This window comes from Amborella trichopoda, chromosome 5 (genome assembly GCF_054954075.1).
Source record: "Amborella trichopoda isolate Santa Cruz 75 chromosome 5, AtrichopodaSantaCruz75HAP2 v2.0, whole genome shotgun sequence".
Classification (NCBI taxonomy): Eukaryota; Viridiplantae; Streptophyta; class Magnoliopsida; order Amborellales; family Amborellaceae; genus Amborella; species Amborella trichopoda.
The window spans coordinates 4,428,334-4,453,793 of record NC_142340.1 but is presented as its reverse complement, the minus strand read 5'-3'; the positions used below and the strand labels follow the sequence as shown (position 1 = coordinate 4,453,793).

General features: G+C 34.6%; 2 protein-coding genes across 20 annotated transcripts in view; both read left to right on the top strand.

Moving 5' to 3' along the window:
- MET18 (ARM repeat superfamily protein) overlaps window positions 1–12,326 on the top strand; it is a 40,392-nt gene extending 28,066 nt beyond the window's left edge. For 5 of the 8 annotated variants that reach the window (XR_016055695.1, XR_016055697.1, XM_006853630.4 and 2 more), the window contains 8 exons: window positions 2,343–2,445; window positions 2,612–3,498; window positions 4,855–4,930; window positions 5,063–5,174; window positions 9,967–10,043; window positions 11,407–11,487; window positions 11,779–11,858; window positions 11,959–12,326. Coding sequence is in view for 3 of the 8 variants with exons in the window: in XM_006853630.4 (XP_006853692.3) it covers window positions 2,343–2,445; window positions 2,612–3,498; window positions 4,855–4,930; window positions 5,063–5,174; window positions 9,967–10,043; window positions 11,407–11,487; window positions 11,779–11,858; window positions 11,959–11,992 (1,450 nt within the window). In the remaining 5 variants the exon portion in view is untranslated. The remainder of the gene's footprint in view (window positions 1–2,342; window positions 2,446–2,611; window positions 3,499–4,854; window positions 4,931–5,062; window positions 5,175–9,966; window positions 10,044–11,406; window positions 11,488–11,778; window positions 11,859–11,958) is intronic. The other 3 variants (XR_016055694.1, XR_016055696.1, XR_016055698.1) reach the window with 1 other exon arrangement.
- Window positions 12,327–16,299: 3,973 nt separating this feature from the next.
- LOC18443440 (initiator tRNA phosphoribosyl transferase family protein) lies at window positions 16,300–23,884 on the top strand. 12 transcript variants are annotated; one of them, XM_020672959.2, is made up of 7 exons: window positions 16,300–16,741; window positions 18,740–18,897; window positions 19,032–19,773; window positions 20,983–21,092; window positions 21,183–21,291; window positions 21,416–21,475; window positions 23,368–23,884. In XM_020672959.2, the coding sequence occupies exons 1-7, from the start codon at window positions 16,372–16,374 to the stop codon at window positions 23,535–23,537; spliced, it is 1,719 nt and encodes a 572-aa protein (XP_020528618.1). In that variant the 5' UTR covers window positions 16,300–16,371; the 3' UTR covers window positions 23,538–23,884. The 12 variants fall into 12 exon arrangements, with proteins under 12 accessions (XP_020528618.1, XP_020528620.1, XP_011626748.2 ...); XM_020672961.2 differs by having other exon boundaries at window positions 16,303–16,741; window positions 20,983–21,083; XM_011628446.3 differs by having other exon boundaries at window positions 16,303–16,741; window positions 20,980–21,092.
- Window positions 23,885–25,460: the final 1,576 nt, after the last annotated feature.

The window sequence follows — 25,460 nt, the reverse complement described above, 5'->3', positions numbered from 1 at the left end:
TTCCGCTTAAAAGAATATACAGCACACGGATTTTGGTCAATATTTATTTCTTTTTTGATTAACACGCATTTAAATCTTTCTCTTTCTGTAGATATGGATTAAAGCATTTATTTTCCCTTTGGGAAATCTACAATCATGATTTTGCGATGTAATTACTTTATGTTTTTATTGATATGCATGTCAGACTTGTTTCCCTATAAAAGATATATGTAATATGGGTGTGAATTATATTGATTAATCCCTCGGGAATTCGGATCATGTTCCCCCAAAATGGGAGCAGGTTTGACTTAAGATCCTGCTCCAGGAATGTGCGATTGCCACCAAGTTGGGCAACCCTGGTAACTGTGGTTAAGCTTATTGCTAAATAGCTGGTCTATCTATGAAATCTTCCTAGAATAAAGGAATTTAGGAAAACATTATATTTGGATTTTGGAATTTATTGTTTTTTGCTTCTATAGGAGCCCAATCTTCTCTCTTTGCTCTGGTTAAATTCCTAGATAGCATTAATATCGAAACAACTGTCAAAATTTGGCATAGTTTCTTTAAATTTAGGGATCCATTGGGCACTTTTTGGTCTAGAGGCCCAAGATTTGAATCAATCAACTTGGCACAATCAATGGATTATAAAGACAAACAGTATAAAAAAAAATTAAGCTAGTTCCATGACATAAATTGGAACAATAAGTGGAGGGCAATGGGGGATCTTTCTAGTGACTTAAAGGAAGAAAGGAGCGGGTTCCACATGAATTATATAGATCGGTCGTTGTTCATTTAGAATATAATGGATGTTGTGGTTGAGGGTTGTTAAGTTAGTAGATCTGTAATTCATGTTTTGCCTTAAACTGGTAGGATGGAAATATTTTGGAAATTTATTTCGAGAGGTTTTCAACACTTCTATAGTATTTAATATGAGAAATTATGCAACAGAGATTGATGAAATGACTAATGCTAGGTTGTTCATGAACACTCTTTAGGGAAGCATCTTTAAAGGTTCCTGGGGTGTCTAGGTTGGAGGGGTTTCATCCCCTCCAAAGGTGCTTTCGTTGGGGTGATCGGACACCAAAGACAAAATTCTCAAGGAAATCTTTTTCATGAGCTATTCTATACTATGCAGTAACATGGAGGAAATTGTGAACCATCCAGTGTTCCACTATGGGTATCCAAGGAGGATCTGGACTTCGCCCTGAGGTATTCGGTTCTCATGAATAATGTCAGATACAATACTGCTTCGTTGGCTGGATGTTCATTTGGCTCATACCTAGAAAGAGCTAGCATCCTTTGTAAGGTATTAGCATTTTTTTCTTGGTACTGTGAAGGAAATGGACCAAAGATCTTTAGTTTTAAGGGATCCGTCAATAACCCACTCATATTAGGGAAGAATTGTGTAACATCTCGTTGGCAGTGGTCAGGGAAGAGCAATGGATTAGGGTTTGAACATGGTTGCGCTTAGGGAGCTCCGTAGAACCCTAGGCGCATTGATGCAATCGATCCATGGGGTATTGAAAGCCCATTTGGATGTCTCCCTAGGTTTTTCTGGAATGGGGTGTTTCATTTGGTATGAAGGTATATTTTAAAAAGATTTTGCTTGTCTTCTCGGCAATTGTGATTCCCCTTTGGTGGAACTGAAGGCCCTTTTGAATGGATAATGTGAGTTCTCTGAGCTCTTATGAGGATTGCTCATAGTTGAATGTGATCAGATGAATGTTATTATATCCGAAAGAAGAGAGAAAATGGAGAAGCAATCCACTAGTTGGATTTCTTCTTTCAACCATTTACTAGGATGCTGAATGTGGACTGACTCTTTTGTTACAGGGTTACTTGATGCGGATTAGCGTAAGGATTGGGTACTCTATTCTGTTTCCCTACCAGTGTACACATATGGGAACTTCATTCTGTTTCCCTACCAGTGTACACATTGTAGATCTTGTATTCTACTGGACTTATCCTGGTTGTTTTTAAATGATAAGTTAATTACAAAAGAAATTTAGAAATACTTTAGCTTTAAATCTTAGGACTTGTGTTGCTGATATAATAAGCTGTCGTCATCGTCACGATCATTGATGCTTGTAATGCCCCTTAGTAATTTTTTTTTTCGACGAGTCATCTCTTAATGCATGATGGGCACTGTTGCTTATTTGTAAAGTTGCGGAAGATTAGTTTTAATTAGCTTTGTGTCCCTAATGATTAAATGACTTCCATTTTGGTTATGACCAAGACCATATGAAGTGTTTCTATGGTACATGTCCAGAAATGAAGAAGATATCTGGGTTACTTGATGCTTCATCTTTGATTGTAACCATCTTTTTATTCTGATAGCAAACTACTACGCTCAACATCTGCAGGTTGCAGAACAAGGAAGGATTTGAGGAAGATGCAATGCATCTTGCTACTGACATTTGGTCCTATATGGAAAGCATCAGTTTCTGTATTGGAAGTCATGGGAAGGTATACTATGTTCATGACAGTGGAAATTCCTACTAAATATCTTCCCTTTCCGCAAAATTTTGTTTACCTTAAATCTAGTTATTGTCTGTAGTTCTGATCTCAAGCACCTTTAAGCTGCATATCTATTATGGTTGTAGTAACAATGCATTTATGTTACTGATTGTAGAGCCTTTTAGAAGCAACCATGATGGCAATGAAGTTAGCTGTTGGGTGTTGTACAATGAACCAACAAAGTTCAATTGTATCGAAGGCTCATAACATACTTGCATCAAGCACGTTGTACCTCGTTAAAGATTCTATGTCACTCTCTACCTCTGTCCAGTTGGAGAAGCTAAAAATTACTCCAGAATCAGTTTCTAGTGCTTGTAAAGATGGATGGTTAATATCGCTTTTTGCTTCAGTAGTTATAGCACTTCAACCACAGACAGTTATTCCTGATCTGAGGATAATATTAGAGCTGTTTATGATTGTAGTCCTTCTGAAAGGAGATGAAGCCTCAGCTCAAGCCTTGGGATCTATTGTTAACAAATGGCCTGTAAAAAGCAATGAGGTGTCTGGTGCTTGTACTCTGGGTGAAGCTATGGACATTATGGTTGAAAGGGGGTTTCGTCCCATTATTTTTAATGTTAATCAGAAGAAACATGAAGATGTGGATAACAATAAAGAAATTGTTAGCCATTTGCCCATCAGCAATGACAGTCGGGTTCACGCTTTATTTGGTTTGGCATGGATAGGGAAAGGATTGGTTATGCGAGGGCATGAGAAAGTTAAGGACATAACATTGCTTCTCTTGAGTTGCGTACTCCCAACTGGTGGAATGAGGTCCATGCCATCCCAACATGATGTATTGGGTAATGATGGTGGAGAGAGTATCAACATTGCTGTTGCAAGATCTGCAGCAGATGCGTTTCATATTATTATGAGTGATTCAGAAACTTCTGTAAACCAAAAATTTCATGCAACCATACGGCCACTTTATAAACAACGTTTCTGCTCAACTGTAATGCCCATTTTGCTTTCATCTATCAAAGAATCTCACTCATCCATCACCAAGTATGTCCATGAGCCCTCGTTCGTAATAGTCATTACATTTTTTTTTCCCCTCCTGTTTTATTTGGATTATCTATAAATATGACACTTGAGATGCATCTGGCAATTTTTTTAAAAGCCCCTGCTTGGGTGCCTAGGTGCCTTTCCTGGACGAGGCAGGCCTCCCTTGGCTGGGCAATCCTAGGTGCCCTAGGTGATACCTAGAACCTCAGCCGAGGTGCGCACCTTGGGCTGCCCATCTCTTGAGGGCAGAAAATGCCCTTAGGCCATGGAATTTTCGTTTTTTCCCCCCAAATTAAGGAGGAGGAGGGTGGGTGGGGGTTGGGGTCATGCAGTGCAACCTCCCCTCCTGCTCTATAAATACTTTTTGTTGAAATACATTAAAAATATTTTTTAAACTTTTTAAAAAGTTGAGAAAGCTGAAAGCTTTGAGAAATCATATCACAACCAACTTTTTTTTAATTTTATGCTTTTTGAAATATCAGTAAGTTTACAAGGGGAGATTTTGGGTGATTCAACATTTACCTCTTCTAAACTTTGGATTTTTCCTATCATTCAAACTGTTAATGTTCAATTGATTGTTTATACTTATATGTAAGGTATATGTATTTCATATACACATATCTATACCTCTATATAAGGCTGGGGCATCTCAAAACCGAGGCACTTGCTTAGGTGGCCCGCTTCGTGCCTAGGTGGATTGCCTGCCTGGCTGCAAGATGCCACCTAGCGCTTTTTAAAACCTTGGCATCTATTCATGATGGTGTTTTTTTGCTCCTTTTGGTCAGTAATCTATTTGTTATACAAATTAAGTTATTCGGCAATTTTCATATTTATAAATTCCACTATCTTGCATTTCTTTTTACAAGATAAGTGATTTTCTGATGATGCTTTGAAATGATGATTTGTATCTTATTCACCAAAAACCAAAGCATATTAACAATAAAAGTGTTTCTTGTGTATGTGCATTTGTGTGTGTTTGAGTTCTTGTGTATAGTATTGACACAATACCTGATTTGGATTCAATTTAGAAATATTCGTTCTATGTGTTGAACCGTTAAAATTCACTGAAAAATTGCTTCTTTGAAGTGGAAGATTCCTTTTTACCAACTGTTACTTTCATTTCCTGATATTTTATTGCCTATGTTAATTTTTGTGTTGCTCCAGATGTTTATTTAAGTAAACCCCCCCCCCCCCCCCCCCCTCCCCCTCTTTCTCCTTTTTTCTCTTCCTCTTTGTCTAAATGTAGACAAAACACACATGCTGTGTATATTTTATAACATTTTGTTTGTTGCATTATTTCATTGATTTTTTTTTATCGGTTTTGAATTTACGCATTAATATTTAATTTAATTTCAGATCAATGCTGTTTCGCACTTTTGGGCATATTATTATTGGCACTCCACTTGCTGCGATTCTTATTGAAGCACCTAAGGTGGGACTTACACTGTTACCTTCACCTTGTTTCTAATATCTTTAATTTCATTTTTGGTTCTCTTAACATTTTCAGCCTTTTCAAATCATATATTCAATGTGCTGATCTTGCATTTCTCCATGCTTATTTCAGATCGTACCTCCCTTGTTGGATGGTTTGTCCATGCTTACTCTAGATGTTCAAAACAAAGACCAGATTTATGATCTTTTGGTGGTGTTATCTGGTATATTGATGGATGAGACTGGTAAGTTGTTGGATATTTATCTAGAGATAATATTTATGCATGTTGGTCTAGGAGATACTTATGCCCAAAAGGACATGGTTAGAAGAAGTGCGAAAAGATATGACGACTTATGGTCTCCTGAGGGTATGACCCTTGATAGAGCAGAATGGCAGACCAGGATTCATGTAGTCGACCCCAAATAGTTGAGAAAAGGCTTTGATGATGATGATAATGTTTATGCATGTGAATGCCTTCTGATAAGAAGTAAGAATACCTTCTTATTTGCTAGGGAAAATCAATCAAGGAAGACAAAAATTTAAAAAGAGGGAAAGTTATGGAAAAGTCCCCATACGTGGTTGTTGTTTAAAAATGGAATCCCTTGTTTTATAGTGCTTGTTTAAAAATAGAACCCCTTTTTTTATGTTCTACCTTGAAGTCCCAATTTATTGCAGTTTTTTATTTTTCCCAAACTAAGTTCGGAACTTAAAGTTGTGAACCAAACTAAATTTTTTTTATGTAACTTCTTAGGTGGAAAACTAGTTCAGAAGTTCAAGTTCCGAACCCATTTTTTGAGTGAAACCTAGGTTCAAAACTTGAACTTCTAGAACCGAATTTCACTAAAAGAAAAATATGTGCTGCATCTAAAGACTGGAGTTTGGAACCCAACACACTCAACAAATTTTTTTGGTGAAATGGTGGGTTCGGGACTTAAAGTTCCGAACCCATCGTTTAACCTTGGAAAAAGTTTGTAAGTGTACTTGGTTCGAAACATCATCATTGTCAAAACCTTTTCTCAAATCTTTTCATCATTGGGGTTGGTTACGCGAATCCTGGTTCGCCGTTCTACTCTATTAAAAGCCATAAGTCTCCATGTCTTTTCTCACTACTTCTAACCATGTCGTTTTGGGTCTTCCATTGGAACTAACTTGCACCTCCTAACAGGTGTTGTATTGGTCTGCGTCACATATGGCTTGCTCATCTAAAGTCTACTTTCTCTCATTTTATCGCATATTGGTGTCACATCTAAATTCCTCCGAATGTGTTTATTTCAAATGTATTCATTTTGAATTTTATCCCTTTTTGGTCTAAGAAGGGTGATGACCTTAAACTTTTCCTTAACCTGTCCATGTAAAAGGGGTGGGTTGTGTTAGGTAGATAGCCAATGTAAAATTTTGTCAAAATTTTACATGAATCCGGAATGTTCATGCTTAGTTTGAAACAATGTTAAAAAATGTAGATGCGGCCACCTAGACGGAACCTTTGACCGCCTAGGCAGGCTCCTCATGGCTAAGGCACCCAAGAAAAAGGGTGGGGTGGGGTGGGGTGGGGTGGGGTGGGGTGGGGATGGGGATGCGGTGGGGGTGGGGGTGGGGGTGGGGCGGGTTTGATGTATACCCTATATGGGGTGTTAGTACATATATGCACTATATAATATAAAGGAAGTGGAAAGTTAGTGAGAGAAAATTAGAACCCATCATCTACCCCTCTAGCTGTCTATATACTATTCAATACAATATAATAGTAGTATAGATTCTATAGAATATATCTAGTACTCTATATATAGTAGAGAAATGAAGAGAGTAGAGACCCATCATCTGCCCTTGTTCTCTGTCTATATAAAAAATATTTAATACTATGTAATAGCTCTATATTGTAGCGATATGATAGTATTTTAACAATACAATATATTACTAATTTGCAATATTACTATAGTACTATATAATACTATACAACATATACTATAGTACGAATCTTTAAAGTTCTACAATATATAAATGGTATTATAGTGCTACCATAGTAAATGTATAGTGATATAATGGTTAGTACTATATAATACTGCATAGTATGTAATACTGATTGAATACAGTATTATATAGTGCATATTATATAGTACCAGAACCATATAATAGTGTTTTAGCACTATAATATATTACTAATTTACAATAGTACTGTAGCACTATATAGTAAATTAGTACTGTAGTACTATATAGTACTGTACAATAGATAATGGAGAAGTGATGGAGAAGTGTTACATGTTGTTGGGGGATGCATACCTACATTTTTGTCCCCCAAGGCATAAACCATCCATCCGAATATGGATATAAATGATGATCCTTCCCCAAGAAAAAAAGAAAATCAATGGTTTAAATATTTCATTCAAAACATATCATTTTTACTTTTTTAAAATGTATTTATTTTACATGTTAACGATCTCCATATTAGGAATTATATATTCCTTAAAAATTATGGTCAAAATCTATTTCAAAAATATATTATTAAGGGGGCCACATTTCTATGTATGAGCCAAGGGACTAATAGAGACCGTGCCCATAGATGGTAATAGTACTAAATTTTAATAGTACTCTAATAAAGAGTTAACATGTTTAAAGAAAAACAAAAAATAGTACTCTAATATATAAATAGTATTATGGTACTATAATAGTAGACATATAGTAATATAATGGCTACTACCAATGGTTTAAAAACCGGATCGGTGACCCGGATCGGGCTTTTCAAAAACCGATCCGGATCGGCGAATCGGCGATCCGGATCGGCGAATCGGCGATCCGGATCGGCGAATCGGCGATCCGGATCGGAATCGGATGAATCGGTCATAATAAAGCTTCAAAAAAATCCGAAAAAATTATTAAAATTCATTATAAATATTAGTTTTTAGGAATTCAATAAAAAATGAGGGTACTCCATTAAGAATTTTCATGTTTTTGAATGAATATGCAAATATTGATATGTTCTTTCCCTGCATGAACCGCCGTTCAGCATTTAATTTACAGTATTTCGTGCTCATCCCTACACTGTTGCTGTTGGGACTCGATATGTGAATAATATGGTTGGGATAGGGTGGCCTCGGAATCATCATCTCTCTCGTTTTCTCTTTGAATAATATGGATTAAAAAAAAAAAAAAACAAATTTTCAAAAAAATCTATCATGGATTAAAAAAAAAATCACAAATTTTGAAAAAATTCTATCATGGATTACAAAAAAAAATTCGATCATGGATTAAACAAAAAAAATCACAAATTTTCAAAAAATTCAATCATGGATTACATAAAATTCGATCATGGATTACATAAAATTCGATCATGGATTACAAAAAAAAACAAACAAAAAAAACAAAAAATTCAATCGTGGATTACAAAAAAAGAAAAAAATAGTTCGATCATGGATTACAAAAAATTCAATCATGGATTACAAAAAACTCTATCATGGGTTACAAAAAAAGCAAAAAACAAAAAATTCAATCATGGATTAAAAAAAAACAAACAAACATTTCAATCATGGATTACAAAAAAAAAACAAACATTTCGATCATATATTACAAAACATTCGATCATGGATTACAAAAAATTCTATCATGGGTTACAAAAAAAAAAAAAAAAAAAAAAAAAAATCGATCATGGATTACAAGAAAAGAAAACAAACATTTCGATCATGGATTACAAAAAATTCTATTATGGGTTACAAAAAACCAAAAAATTCGATCATGGATTACAAAAAAAATCTATCATGGATTACCAAAAAAAAAAAAAAAAAAAAAAAAAAAAAAAAAAAAAAAAAAAAAAAAAAAATTCCGTACGGAATCGCCGATTCACTGTTCGGACTCGCCGATTCCGTACAGTGAATCGGCGATTCACTGTACAGAATCGTCCGGTTCTCTCTAGAACCGGACGATTTCCGATTTTCGGGGCGATCCGGTTCCTTTTTCACTATTTCCGAGTCGAACCGGGCGAGTCCGGTTCGACTCGGCGTTTTTTAAAACGCTGGCTACTACTATATAATACTGTCTATTATTATAGTACTATATAATATGTAAGTTACTATAATATGTAATGCCAATCTAATATAGTACTATATAATTTAATACTATATAGTACTATAGCCATATGTAATGTTATATAATGTAATATGTATAATATATGAACGTAGGAAAGAAGGAAGGGGGCTTAGGTGTCTGCCTAGGTGGGAGCCAAATTCAAAACGATGAGCCTAGGGCCTTAGCCAGCCTAGGTGCTGAGAATGCGCCTTTTTGAACACTGGTTCAGAACTCCAATATCTGGATGTAACTCACGGTAACATTTTTGTTTTTTTGTGAATTTGGGTCCAGAAGTTCAAGTTCTGAACCCAATTTCTCTTGATAAATGGGTTCGGAACTTGAACTTCTAAACTGCTTCTTCATGTAAAAAATATAAAAAGTTATTTCGGCTCAGAATTTAAAGTTCAGAGGGGTAGCTTGGGAATATAAAAATGCACAAAAGTGGGATCTTAACACAATATATAAAATAAGGGGTCCTTTTTAATGATAACAAGCTTGTAAAGGTTCTGTAATTTTCAAAGAAGAAAATGAATTGGAAATTTGGAGCAAGATTACAAACTACAAGGATAAAATATATCATCGTTCTAGAGTTTCCCTAAGAAACATATTCTACTAACTGACCCATGTTTTGTGTACACTAACATGCATGTTGGTGTCTGACATTGTGGACTCCAGATTTAGATCCAAGGCAATCACACATGTCTTCTAGACTAAATTATAATAAGATTAAAACCTAAAGGTGTTTGAAATTTTTGTAAGGAATGACAAAATTAAGTATATTTGAAATGGATCGAAGTCTATAAACCTCCTTATCAAGATCTCTCTCTTAGTTTGTAACTAGAATGCTTTCAATTTTTTTATGAAATATTTATTTGAAATTGGGTATTTTTTTTAATAAAATATTTTATACATATGTTAATGATGGTGTGAGTGCATGAACTATGAAAATCTCCATTTTTTGTTTGAACTATATTCTGCAGGAAAGGAAGCAGTAGTGGAAAATGCACATACTATCATTGGCTGTCTTTCCAAACTTGTTACCTATCCCCATTTGATGGTAATCACTGGTCATGGTATTTCTAAATGCTTGATTCCGTAACTTTTGAGAGGGTTAACTGCTTCAGTTGCTTTTATTTGACATTCTATTTCTACTTTTGATATGTAGAATCTTTATTACTTTTGTGATTTCTTACTACCTATTAAATGTTGAGGGAACTAATAGAAAAATAACTAGATGTGGAAGTGTATCATCAAATGTGAACGGGAATGCCCATGGAAAACTAGTTAGAAACTGACCAAACAAAATAATCTGCGGTGGATGGAATAAGAATATTCCATCCGAAATAATCTTATTAGTGCTGTGCATGCATCATTTTTGTCCCAACGTCTAAACACTGTATTAGGTTTTCTATTTCATGTTAAAAGTTATGGTCTAAACAGTGTATTAGATTTCTATTTCATGTTAAAAGATACAGGGAGGGAGGGAGGGAGGGACCGGTGGAGGGAGTTGTTAGAAGTAGTTATATATTTTCAAATACTTTTTACAATTGCATTATGGTGGGAAGCATAGGTGCTCAAACTTGGAGCTAATGGGATGTACAGAAAAATAATAATCTATTAAGATGCTATATTACTATAAAAAGTGGGGTTTAAATGTACAATTTAAAATCTATGAATTACTTTTAAATTAACAAAATATAGCAGGATTTACCATCCATGCATATGTTGACTTATATTTTTTTGTTGCCGCGCATATGTTTACTTATATTACAACAAACAAATTATGAAAACATACAAATAAAATAACTAAAAATTAATTGCAAGTGTCTTGGGGTTTTTAAAATGTCTGAGTATTAATACCCATATTTGTCAGATTTATCATTTTATTTTTGCCAGAAAAACAGGGACTCTGATTTTGTGTGAATGCGTAAACTGGAAAGAAAAAAATTGCAAAGCAATTGAAAATGTTTTATGTATATGCTACTTCCTTCTACTTTTTTTGTAATTATTTAAGAAGCTTAAGAATTATATATCGATATGTTCACAAATTTGTAATACAGAACCTATATTATTTTCTTTTCCATTTTAATCTCTGGTTCTTCTAGTTTTTTTCTTTTGTTTCCAAATTTCCAAGTTTCTTATTTGCAGGTATTCTGACTTCTTTTCATGTATAGTTTTTGGTGAGTTAAGAGTGAGACCTGTGATGACTATTGTCTGAGTTTCATTTATTCTGCAGTTAAATGGGGCATTCTTTTCATCATCTTTTTTAGCATCCATATCATGTCAGTAAAGCTATTTAGGTTCATCAGAGAAACATTAACACAGTCTTTATCAGTTTTCAAGCTTGTTTCTTAGCATGAGAGAGAATTATCTGAAATCCTGGAATGTCTTTTAAAAGCGAGTATCTCTTGTATTTTCAGATTGTTAGGGAGACAGCAATTCAATGTCTTGTGGCAATGGCTGCATTGCCCCATGCAAGGATTTATCCCATGAGGTTACAGGTATGACTTATTTTTCCATAATATTCCCAGATCCTGTTATTTCATATTATTGTGCAATCCATAACTTAATATAAGTATCAAAATTTGGTAATTCTTCCCAATCTCTCTCCCCAAAATTTTATCCATTTCTCGAATGATAGTGATTTCATCGATGAGATTGGTGACTACCTCATTGTGAAATTTACATGCTGGTTTTTTAGAGAGATAGATATGCTGGGTTCTTATATCAAATAGTGGACCTGCATATATATTGCTGTAATCATCAGTTGTCCTATATTATTTGGTCTTCAGGTCCTAGAAACTGTTTCAAAGGCTCTGGATGACCAAAAGAGGTCTGTGCGTCAAGAAGCTGTAAGATGTCATCACGTATGGTAAGGAATTTTTTAATCTCAATTTCTGTGCCATCAATTCTCTCCTTTTGTCTTGAGTATCAGAATATTGTTGACTCTCTATGTTTTATATAACTGACAGGGCTTCCATGGCATCAAGATCTTTGCGCTTTTGAGAAATGTGTTTTTAAACTAGAGTATACTACAAGACTGGTTCATCTGAAGGTTTCTAACCAGCGGGTTGACCATTCCAGATTGAATTGGCCTGTTTTATTTCTCTGTATTCTTTATAGAGAGAGGGAGCGATGGCGATTCTTTTTTTGATCATTGCAGATGGATGCGGAGAAAGAGATTTAACTCATTGCAGATGGATTCAGAGAGAGAGAGAGAGAGAGAGAGAGAGAGAGAGATCATCCATTCATTGTCGACATCATCTAGTTCATAATTTTGCCAATACCTGTATACATGTAGCTATTAGTTGTGTTATGAAGATTCAACATTAGTCTACCATCATCAGTATCCTTCTCTGCCCCTCCTCTTCCAACTTCCTGTCTGTAGGTCTGGGTATGGTTATTTGTTTTATTGAAGCGCTAAGCATTCTTCTTCCTGTATTCATGTAAAAACCGTTTGTGCTATTCTCTAGCCGGAGCATATGTTATACACTTGCTCCCTCAGGCAAAAGACCTACTTGGGATTTTTTTGTCTGAAATTTTGGGATCCACCTAAAAATCACTAGATTATTTCAAGACTTGGATTTTGAGTTTTTCAATATTCGCCCTCCATAAATTGGATGGTCCCTAATCATCTTGGGACATTATTATTATTTTGAGTATGTAGAAACTTTTTTTTTTTTTGAATTAAATCTCTTGGTCTAAACTGGTGATATCCCTAAATTGCTTTTAAATTGGTTGTTAACAACTTCAATGAATCAAGGCTATTCTCCAATGAGAGCATAAAATATTTTGGTACATTGAAGATTAATGTCATTATTAGAATCTTTTTCCAATTGATTAGGATTGATTACATGAATTTTGGTATGTCATTCTGCTCTATTAAGAGACATACTTTTAGTGAGACCATAAATCTTTATATCTTTTTGCATTATTTATAACCATGTTTTTTTGGCGTACTCTTTGTCCTTCCTGAGTTTTTTACTTAAACTAACATATCCTCTTAACAACTTCTACACTGGGTTTGTGCCGCACATGATCAACCCATTTAAATCTATGGGTTTGTGCTATACATGATCAATCCACTTAAATCTACTTCATCTTATTGCCAATAGGTGTCACATTTAAATTTTATTAAATGTATTCATTTTAAATTTTATCTCTTTGTTTTGTCACTCATTTATTTCATATTTTCATCTCAGTTACACTCATTTTATGGATATGTTTTTTTACCGCCTAACATTTCGCCCCATAAAGCAAAGCTAGTTTCATAGATGCTATAGAACATGTCTTTCTACTTCATTGGTGTGTGGTGATCACATAAAATTTCGGTTGCATATCTGTACTTCATCTATTGTTAATTCTATGTGTAATATTTTTATTAATCTCTCCATTTTTTTAGATTATTTACTTAATCATATAAAACTCAGGTCTAAGAAAGGTGAGGACTTAAATGTTTTTGGGAAAATTACAAATTTTTTTTTTTCAAAACTACATTTTCTATGCAACTTATCTTTAACCTAACTTTTTCTCTTTCTTTTTTTTTTTTTTCCAAAATATGATTTTTATGCAAAAACCCCCAACCAAAATAAAAATAAAAAAATACCTAAACTATTCTCCCTTACTTTATTTTACCTGCACCTCTTTTTCCTCTATCTCACCAAAATAGGAGGCTTTGGCACCATGTAAGTGCGGTTTACCAATAGCGCTCTGGCATTGTAAAGTTTAATTCGGCACTAAGGCTGCGGCATGCAGTCGAGTAGTAGGGCTCCTGCATTGTGTATGCAGTTTGACAATTGAAAAGGGCGGTTCGGCAGTTGCAAAGGGCGGTCTTGTACTTGTGAGTTCTGATAATATGATGGTGTGCTTCGGTAATGTGTTACTGGGTCCAAAAGTAATGTCAAATCTATCCAAAATGATTTTTGTTTACGAGAAAGGTATTTTTGTCTAAAATAAATAAATTTTTTTCTTTGGGGGGTATTTGCATAGAAATTTTGTTTTGGAAAAAAAAGTGAGAAAAAAAATTAGGGGCTAAGTTGTATAAGAAGTGTGGCCTTGCAGATTTTTTTTTTTTTTTTTTTTATAATTTTCTCAATTTTCTAATCTATCCAAGCATATCTCAAACTATATTTAAGGAGGTAAGTTGTGTTAAGTAGGTCGTTAATGTACAACTCTTATAAATATAGAAGACCTTTCTTAAGAAAGGTCTTCGTCAGCCCATTATTGTCCAAACAAGGAACCACACTAAGGATTGTAGTCTCCTCATGGCTACTTCTTACCTAAATATTTTTCCGATTAAACCATCATTTTACAATAAATGTCTTTTTTTCTGGTTTGAACTCCAATTGGTAATATATCAACTTTACTGTTATATATGGGGTCGCAGCAACTCCGGACATCAATAATGGTTGTTTCTAATGTGCATAAGGTGAAAATAAAAAGTGAAAATTATAGATACCCTTTTACACACACGCCCCCCCCTACCCTGCCCCTGCGCCCCACCTCGTCCAAAAAGAAAGAGAAAGACCTTTTTAAACCACATTAGTAACCAACAGTATTTTTTTCTATATCCAATCCCAAAGTAAAACAATAAATTTTTATGACAAATGGCCCTTCTAAACCACATTTTTGTTAGTTTGGTGCCAGTTTCGCATATTATGTGCCAAATTTTAGTCTCTATTCAAGGTGGTCCGATACATAATGTGAGAGACGTATTTTTTATCCTTGTTAAAGCCAGTTTGGTACACATTGTGTTTGGATCGGCTTTATTGTAAACAATGAAGATGGTATGACTGTGTGCTTGAGAGACTGGCTTTTGGTCCCTATTAAAGCTAGACTGGCATACATTTTACAAGACCTACTGTCAATGCCAATTGAACTCAGTTTGGCACATATTGTTTCGAATGTGCTTTATTTTTTTTCTAGAGAGAGTAGGTCTAAAAATGTAGGCTTCAATGGGGGCACTTTCATCTAAAAAAAAGATTATTTTTTACTTGCGGAAGTAGTTGAAAAAAAAAAAAAAAAACAATATCAGGGTTAGTAATTTGATTTAAAAAATAACCAGGCATTGCTTAGAAAGTCAGAGGCGGTATCTATGACTTACCATAATAAAAAGGAGTCATTCTATTTCAAATATTTTGCTCTCTCTGTTCCTTTCTTGATAATATTTTTAAGGCATTCTTTTGTTCCATCTATTTATTTCCTATTTAAAATGCCCAACTATGAAAGCACCTCTATATGTATACAAATTATCTTTGGACAGATAATTGTCTGTTGTGGTCTAGTTGGAGTGAGTTCACAAGAATGTCTCAGGCTGATACCATCCTTTTCTTTTCTTTTTTCTTAGGACTTCATTGAAGGAAAAAATTATTGTGCATCTCCTGAGGCAGGAGTCTATCCTACTTTACATTTTTGGTTTTGCAGTTCGAAAAAACAGTGCTAATCCGACCATTTGTTAAGAATTAGAGTGAATGATTAAGAAAATGGGTTAAGATAAATTAGTTATGAATCTATCTTATTCAAAAGGGAAGAACTTATATAGTATCTTAGTTTTGATATTTGATTCAAACTCCATGTTGAAAGAGATATTTATCCTCCAGAAAGATGAAAAAAATGAATCTTTGTCTAAATAAGCCTTGAGAAATAACAAAATATATAGAATTTCAACAAGATAGTGCTTTTTAAATCTCTCAAAATCAATTACAAACATATATGCTATAGTTCCTTACTAGTACAAATATATAAATTTCATTTCAAAATTCAAATTAGTTTTTTCTGTCGTATCCATAATGTCGAGATCATTAACTTCTAGAATTGAAAATTCTTGGATTCAAAATAGATATTAGTGGTCAGATTTTATAATATAAAACCGTTTACTTTTGATGCAAAGAAGCACAATCACTTTTAAGTTATTAAATATAAAATCTGGGATATTGAAGTTTGCCACAATATTTTTGAAAATTTTATTTTAGACTATGTACTCAGTCAATACACATCTTTTGCCACCTTATTTTCCATCTAACAATAAAAAAATAGTCCTCTCCTTGTATCAAAAGTAAATAGTTTTGTTGTACATATTTCTTTTACGAAAAGGCTGAACAAATTGTCTAGAATATGTGGCAAAGATGGGATTATATATAATAGCATCATTTATCTTTGGTATAAAGAAGTCATAATTACTTGTGACCACTTTGCGTAAAATCTGATAGATGCATTATAAAATTTTGGAAAAAAAAAATTGAACTTTGAAGTTAGTCGATAGAAAAAAAAAAAAAATCTCATTATATACGTTTTCGGCAAAGGTATTAGTAGATCACGTTGTTTACAAATAGTAGGTATTCTTATCCTCAACCGTGGTTGTTAAATCTGGACGGCCGATATGAACCATGGGCGCACATATACACAGCATTCAATACAAGTTTCCCGCTCCCTCCATTGCTCAAGGTCCTCGCTATCTTCCTTTTGCCATGGCGGAACAAGAACCAGAAACCCTAACTATTTACAAGGCCTGTAGGACCATAAAGAAAAGGAACAACACTCTCTATAATTCTCTCAGATCCATATACGAGGACTCTCTCTTTGTCAATGAAATTGCTTCAATTTGGCCTGAAGTGCCATTGGTTGCGAACCTTCGCTGTGGTCTCTGGTATTCTCAGAGATTTGATGCCACCTGCTACTTCAAGTCCACCGATGGCCACACTGGGAACTGGTCTTTCAGCACTTCTCGTCTCAATCTACATCTTGCTGAACTTGCAGGTAATCTCTGCACAAAATTCAGGGCAAAGTTGTAAAGATTTGCTCTTTCTGAATTTTACTTTGAGAATTAGGCAGAAATTGTTAAGAGATGGATGCTTGTCTCTTTTTGATGAAGTAGAGATAAGATTATGTTTAGAAAATGGAGGTGACTTGTGTTATAAGAGGGGGATACAGTGAGAAATGTGTGGCACTTTGGCGAGGCCAAAACAAAACATACAATGAATTTGAGAAAATGTAAAAAAAAATGATAAGCAATGAATAGAAGATTTACTGACATCTGTGAACCTGTAACTCTTTGATATTTATTCTCCTGCTTAGGCAGAACTTAATGGTGGTCTTCTTGAGACCTTAAAATTCATGTAATAACTGTCTTTTCAAATGTTTTCAACTTCCCTGAAACTGGGGAAGTAGGTTGATATGCCCAACTTAATGTTCTCTATTACCAATTGTTAAAGAAAGTGGAAATTTATGGAAATACACCTAACTTATCTACCATTTAATTTATTTTAACGTTTCACCAGTTTTTTACTATCTCATGATAATGTGTAATTTGATGGGATTTTTTAAATCAAATCAAGATAAATATATAAAATGTCAAACAGTTCATCCCTTTAGGTGCATTTTGATAAATCTCCCTAAAATAAGAGCTTGTTTTGAGAAGTTTAAGGCTAAATTTATCCAAAAGACGGGAAAGAAACTAGTGCATAACTTTTCCATAGCTTCATAGTCCCCATATATGCTTGTCACATTTTTTCTTTTTCTTTTTTTTCTTTTGTTGAGGGATTTGCTTTTGGGTGGGAGGAAATAGGGTCACATATGAGTGATGGTTTGATGCTAAGCATAGTTAGAGTGTCTTTTGTTTTCTGGTTTCTTCGAGTAGGTGTTATTGTGATTAGCATTAATGTGACTGAAGGCAAAACAAGTATCCTTTTTTGTGAGTTTAACGATTCAGGGATAGTGTCTTTGAAACAAATGGGATTAAAAAATAGGCATAGGCAAATGTGTCACGGAATAGATCCCACACGAGTGTTAAAAAACTACATCAAACGCGTTAGTAGTCCATCCAAATTGGTCCTTAGAACTTAGACAATGTCATCAAGGATAGTGATTTCGAAACATTAAACTAGTGGAAATTAATTATGGTCCAGAACATTGAATTGGACAAATTTCTCAAGTTGTAATTTTGATCACCAAAATAGCAACCTATGCCCAAAGGTTTCACTTCTCAGAAGCAAGAAATGCATGATATGTTGCCTCAAAGCTAAAAAATGTAAGCCTCATTTATCAAGAAATAAAAAAGAGAGCCTCACATAGGATCACTCAGCCTCACCTTGAACTTACTCACAAGGCTCCTTAAAGCAAACATTTGTCGCTCTAGTTTCTGACTTGTGTGATGGATTCAACTTGAGAAGCAGATAAATCGTCTCATTAACAAACTCGGGTCGAACATAGAGTATACATAGGATTGGTGCAAGAAACGCTAAAAAGTACTATAGTTGGGAATTTAGCCACTAGAAAAAATTACCGAACAAGTACAGGACTTGGAGAGGGAAGTAATAGAATTTGGAGTACACATGTATACCTAGACATTGGAATCTGTAGGTTTTGGATCACTCTAGTTTTATTGAAACTCTAAAGACATTGTAAATCTACTCATAGATATGAGGCAATTTCAATCCATTTCTTATGGCTAAAATATGTAGAATGTTGGCACTCAGGATTTTGTAATATCTTATTAGCGATTTTCATCCCCCTTGCCATATTATATGTGGATTGTTTGTTCATTAGTGCATTGCTAGTCTTGTGGCAAGTTGAACATTTCTAATTTGCTAGGATCTTTGCCAATTTGCCTTAATATGTCTTTTGTATCTTAATTGGTTCCTCACTTAATCTTCATATTCCTGCTTTTCTTGTCTTGATATATCTTCTGTATCTGTATTGTTTCCGTGGTTTGTCTTAGAATACTGCTTACATGGAAAGACTGCTGATTTGTATCAGCACAGAGGGGTGGGTGTATCATTGTTGATTCTACTCGAAGAGGAAAGAGATTTCCTGACAGCATGTCGAAGACAATACCCATATGGACATGCGTATTGAATAGGGCTATAAAATATTATTTCAAGGACAGGTCCAAGCACAATATGATAGAAGAACAGGTGACTCTTACTCAAGAAGTTTACAAGGAAACTGACCCATGTATCTAGCATTCCTCTATCTCTCCATTGTTTGTGACCCATATTGTTTGTATAGTCTAATTTTGATATAATCAATTACTTGAGCTCATTTGCAGGTTTCGAACAATTGTCTTGGTGGAGCTACTGATATGAAGGATGTCTCCCAAGATTGGGATTGTTCATTACATCTCCCTTTATGGGTTTCAAAAACTGAGAAAGCAGCTATTGAGAATTACCTCGATGAATGGATGAAACTATTGGAAGCTAGTGGTGCAGATCTTACTCCTCTTGTTAACTCCTTGGAAAAGCCCTTAAGGCCACTATGGATTTCTCAGAGGACGGTCATTTGGTTAAATGAAGTCCCTGATTATGACTCATGGAATTTCACTCCTATCATTCTTGTTTCTGCTTCCTGCTCAATGGATAGAATTCAACAGAAGTGTTCATCAGAGTATAGTTGGCATTATATAGCAGGAGCTGGAGATGATGAGGAAAGTTGGGCACGAGGTTTAACTCCAAGTCTTTTTTGGAGGTATTCATTTGACCTGATTCATTCTGGACCTGATATGTGCAATCAAAAGGTAGCTGATATTGTGGAAAAGGACAGAGTTTATCGCACTCAAAGGGGGGCGACTACTGTCCAAGTTAAGCTTAAACCTCAGAAATTGTTAACAAGTGATATTGAAAGCACGAACGCTGGAGGTAGCAATTCTTATTCACAAGATAATTGTGAAAATTTGAAGAAACATGATAATTGTGAAAATTTGAAGATACATGCAAGTCTAAAATCCTCTAGAAGAGATTGTCCTTTTTATTGGCTGGGATCAACTAATCTTGCCGTTGGGGCCGCAGACCAAGGTATTCAAGAAGGCTACAAACCAAATCTATTCATTGTTCTGAAGTGTAAATGTATTATGTTATGTGCAAAATGTTTCAATCATAAAATTGATACTGGAGCATAAAATTTGCTTGGCTAACTCAATTTGGACTGAGATTTTTTAATATCTTGAGCTTTCGATTCATCAATGGCTGCATTTGGTGTCTAATGTTTTGTAGCAGGATTTTTATTTTTTGAATGACCATATATAATTCAATAAGCACTGCTATAGACTTTGTTATTTGAGGAGTATTTCCATTCGATGGACAATAGTCCTTATAATCGTACTACCTATGGTGGCCTGCACACAGTATGTATCCTGCCCACGATTTTCTACGATCTCACTGGAAAATCACAAATTCCTGGTGGAACCTATCACGTATTTGAATTCCAACATTGCCTCATGTTTTTTTTCTTGGAAAAACATCATGTTAAAGCAGTTTTCTTTTTTATTTGGGATTTTGCCATCGAATTTGTTAGTTCTAAAGCTTTACCTGAGATCTTACTGGTCATGTATTCAGTTCTTGAATTATTGCATGCCAGGAACTCTTGCTGGTGATTTTTGATCGAATAAGTAAGTACTTGCTAGCTTTGTCTATTTCATTGTGATGCTCTCTATCTGTGTGCATGCACGTGCATGTGTCTCTTGCTATATGATTCACAAGGTTGTTATATTTTTTCATCTTGTGATACAAATATTATTTTATGGGTGTTGTAAAATTTTGACTGATTAAATTAATGAATTTGATGATGTTTAGAACATTTATTCTGAACTTGATTTTGATTACATAAATGAACAAGAACTGCAAACAATCAACGAGAATGAGTCACTTTTAGTTCTTTATGTTGCAAGTCACAAGGTTGAGTAAAGCAATGTCTGCATCATAACAAAATATCGATGAGAGTTTTATTATCTAGTCCTTTACTTGTTTCCCGCTTATTTCTCTGTCAAGAAGTAAGGGAGAAACTTATTTCAGCACAATTTGTATCATTTTCTCAAACGTATTTTTATAATTCTCTAATTCTCTTTAGGAGAGAAATTTTTTTGATGAGCACATGTGAACAATTTTTTCTAAACTTCTACATTGTTCTTTTGTAAAACTGAACATCTTGGCAAATATGTTATTCTTGCTGCAACAGTTTATTATATATTATTGGCACCTTACACATGTTATCTGCCACTGCAGCAGTAAATGCGGTAAAGGACGTAGATTGTTTGTTGATCTGCGGTAGCATATCAGAATCTCTCTCACTTCCAAGCACTGATGCCTATCTTTGCCTTCCTATAGTGGTGTGTAAGGTTACAAGAAGGAAATTTGAACTTTTATTTTAAGTTAGATGCCACACGTATGGATTTATGTGGATATTTGACTCAGGCATTTTCTATCAGAACTCAAAAATGGATCGGTTTTCCTTACTAAGCAATCTCCCAAGCGCAGTCAAATTTGCTCAATTGAATTTGAATAGAGGGAAACGCATCCTAGTATGTTGCGATAATGGTGAGTTTTGAGGCTTGTGTTTGCTGATTTTGTTGTCCCATTTGGCTCCTCGATTTCACATTGTTTTTGGTCCACCATAAATTGAAAATTGTCATTGATTATTTGGTTATATATCCTTTTACAGGTGAAGATATAAGTGTGTGTGTATGTCTCGCTATTTTGACATCATTATTTGATGAAAGAGGTACAAAGCTGATACCAATTCTTAGCTTTACTCATGTTATATTATTATGATAAGTTATGCATAGTTGTTTTCTACTACCCTGGGAATCACTTGAGATGTCTTCTAAAAAAGAATAATAAAATTAAGGAAAAAGTTTATATAGATCCGAGGCTCTAATCAATCAAATTAGAGCCACCTCAAAATTTTCACCAGAAGAGATTGTTTTGATGCCCAAATATCCTCAAATTGATCATCTCGACATCAAGATGCATGGGTATGAGAAGAAAATGAATTTCAAGTTTTGGCAATAGTGCATCTTGTAACATATTTTTGGACTGTCAATTTTCAATATTTCAAGTTGTCATAGATCTGCTCGATCTACACTATTTTTGAAGTTTTACATTTTATAATTAAAGATGAAAATATATTTTAAGGCTATTACAAAGATTTCCAATATTGAAACAACCACATTTCTCGACACTATTTGAAGGTGCGCTTTACTTTGATTGTTTAGAGCCTCGGCTCTATACAAACTGCACCCTAAAATTAATGGCAGTGTCATAAATTACAGGTACGGAGCTTGAACAAGAGGATATCTTATAGGCTGTTGAGAGGCATAGGAAGGAATTCCCATATGCCAGTCAAGATCATGGCAATAACCCATTCATAGATGTGGTCAAAGGATAGGGAAAATGTCATATATGTATGAGTTCTGAGTTGGGTGCTCAGACCCGACATCCACCATCCCGACTTTACCACTGATGGTGGCAAATGACTTGTTTTTTGCTTTTTAAGGCACTGTGGATGTTGGGTATAGTGTAGTATATGGTCCCCGAAGAAAATGCATAATTTTTTTGCCAAAGATAAAGACTTACTGCTGAGGGTACTGCCCTCACATCTATAATGCTTTGCGTGCTGCCATGGGCATGGCTACAAAATCAATGTTTACCGTGTTATTTGGTTTTTATCATCAATTGTCAAGTATCAATGCACCATGGTCTCCAAGGGCTTTTCTCATACATTAACTATTTCAATGAGAACCTGAAGAGTGTTTATTGAAAGGAAGGGGTCTCCTAGTGATGCAGGATAGGGATGAAACCTGATCTAGTGGTCATTGCATACTGATGTTAGTGCTTTCTCTAATTGGTGGTTGTTAAAATATACTTAGATGGATTAGAGGGGTTACTTCTATTCTCAAAAGGTTGAGTTTGTGCAGAGATCATATATTTGTTAGTTCCTTATATGTTGGATAGTATTCGTGTCCCCATTGAAGCTATTCAATGGCAGAATGTCTAGACAAGTTTGTAAACATCTATTTTTGTGTTTCTTAGAATCTATGCCGCTGGACTGTTCATTGAAAGAAGTATTTCTCAGGTCTAATTAATTAGGCTGTATAAAAAAGTGATCGAAGAAAACCAATTAAGTTGAATTCTCTGCTGATGGTATATTCAGGCTCATTCAGTGTCAATAATTCTTGATGCTTTCACTACAATTCATTTCATTTAGGAACTTTTCTCATCCTCTCCTCTGGTCACTCAAAGGATAGATTTGAAACGGAGGTCTTAATGAGAAATCCCCTCTTTAGCCATAAAGGGCCGTCCCTTGGCCAACATTTTTTTTATCCCATTTGTCATATGATCCTTGGATATCCGCCAAGTTCTTGCATACCTTGTAACCTTGATTTTGTTGCAGTTTTGGAACTTAATTAACCGTTACCTACTTCAGAACTTAGTTGCATGTTTCTTTAAAGTACATATTTATCATTGGATGACTGTACATGCCTCCACTTCCTAATGATTTTGTGGGTCTTTCTTTGCAATAGGGTTCTTTAAAAGGGCATGAGTCATTATCGTCTTACTAAAGTTACAGCGAAATTTGATCTCTTTCTAACTATTCTTCTTGGCATTTATCAGGAGTTTACAATGATGGTGAGGCATTTAAACAAATGTGTATTACAAAGTGGGAGATGCGCCGCCGGCTAGTATACATCTGCAAGTTTGCAATAAATGCGCGCCCATCGCGAGGAAATTTGAAACAGGTTTACAGTTTCCTTAGCCAAGATAAAACTTGCCTGCCACCATGAAATCAGTCCAATATGGAGTGGTGAGAAATTGGATTTGAAGCTTGATATCGACCTGTTTGGGTTCATATCAGCCGGATTTCCTTGAATATTCATGGTCAAAAATAAATAAAACAACCAAGTGGTTGCAAGACAGATATCTGACTATACATCATATATGGCCTTCTCTAGTTGTCAATAGCCTGATACATGGAAAGGGGGGTTACATCTAATCTATACCACAGGTAATCTAAAGATCTATGGGTTTTTCGGTTCTCAGTAAATTATTTGTCCATGTAAAGCCCAAATCTTGCGTGTGGTACTACCACATGGGTGTATTGCATACCATATAGATAGACCAGTGCCATCAATATCGTCGCTTTTGCAGCATAGGCATGATTTTTATTTTGTTGAGGTTAGAGTTGATCGCTCTACAAATTTTGGCGGTGGAAGTTCAAATTTAATCTCCTGAAAGAAGAAAATGATTTAAAAGTATCTGTATGTACTTCTACATAAGTAGTCTTTTATGAGTTTTATATATATATAATTTATGTTTTTGTGAAGCATTCCCCTATTACCTGATGACGAACTTGTCATTTTTATTTTTATTTGAGAAAATTATCAAAATACCCATTCAAGATGAATTATATAAGGTTTTTACCCTTTTGTAACTATTTGAGCTCATGATCATGTGTATTAAGGGATATGTTGAAATTAATTAAAAGACATTGATAGAATGTTAAATAGTTCTTCTTTCGTGAGTATTTAGAAAAGGGAAAAGTTTAGATAAGCTTGAAACCTTAAAATGTAGAATCAGAGATGCACCTCAAAAATCTATCAGAAATGTTGTTTTAATGTTGAAAAACCCTCTAATCGATCATCTCGACATTGAGATGTATGAATATGAAAAAAAAAAAGATTTTGAGTCCTGGAAGTAGTACATCTTGCAACACATTATTTAGGCCGTCCATTTTCAAGATTTTCATATATTTATAGATCTATTGATTTTAACTATTTTTAGAATTTAAAATTTTCTAATTAGGCATGAAAATATATTATAAGATAATACTAAGAATTTTTATATCAACATTACATGTTATGATAAATTTTTAAGGTGCGCCTTAATTGGATTGTTTAAGGTTGCATCTTGATAGAAACCACACCCTTCAGATAAATTTCCCTTAGTTTGGGCAATTCAGTTGGGGTAACAAGAGTAGTCTTGTTACTTGTAGTATGCTATTTCTATAGTACATGTAGATCTTAACAGTCCATTCTCAATGACAGATTAAGTTGAACCATCCCTCTTCCACTATTGACCAAGAACAGTTCATCTCCACCATCCTTCATAATTACAGTAAAGATCTCAACATGGTAAACAAGTATCTCTACATTTTAGTATATGATACAATACCATAGGAAAACTGGTATGGAAATGGTGGCCATGATACAATCTCGGGTTTCATCTTTTATTAGACTGTACTGATCGCTTTTCATGGCCAACACATTGTATGTGTGTGGTATTTGTTTTTTTTTAAAAAGGGATTGTGTACTGTAAGATTATTTATCTTTAGGGAAAATTATAAATACCTCTCAAATTCAACTTCCAAAACTTTTTGTATCCCATCTTATACTCGGATACTATTTTTTTTAATATTTACCTCTCCAAATAAAAAAGTCAATTTTTTAAAAAAATGTCATTACTTTTTCCCTTCTTGCACTTTTTGGAGCCACATGGCGCTCTCTCTCTCTCAAAGTAAAAACTCATCTTCTTTTTCCCTCTCTAAAAACCCATATCGTAGCTTTTTTTGTCTCTCATTCTCTAGTAATGTGGTTTGGCACATGGGGTGCCACACCAAAATTTTTGTAGTCTGGCACAAAAGCGTGCCAGATCGCAAAAAAAAATTGATCGGGCACTTAACTCAATCTACACAATCCAGCACATTGGGT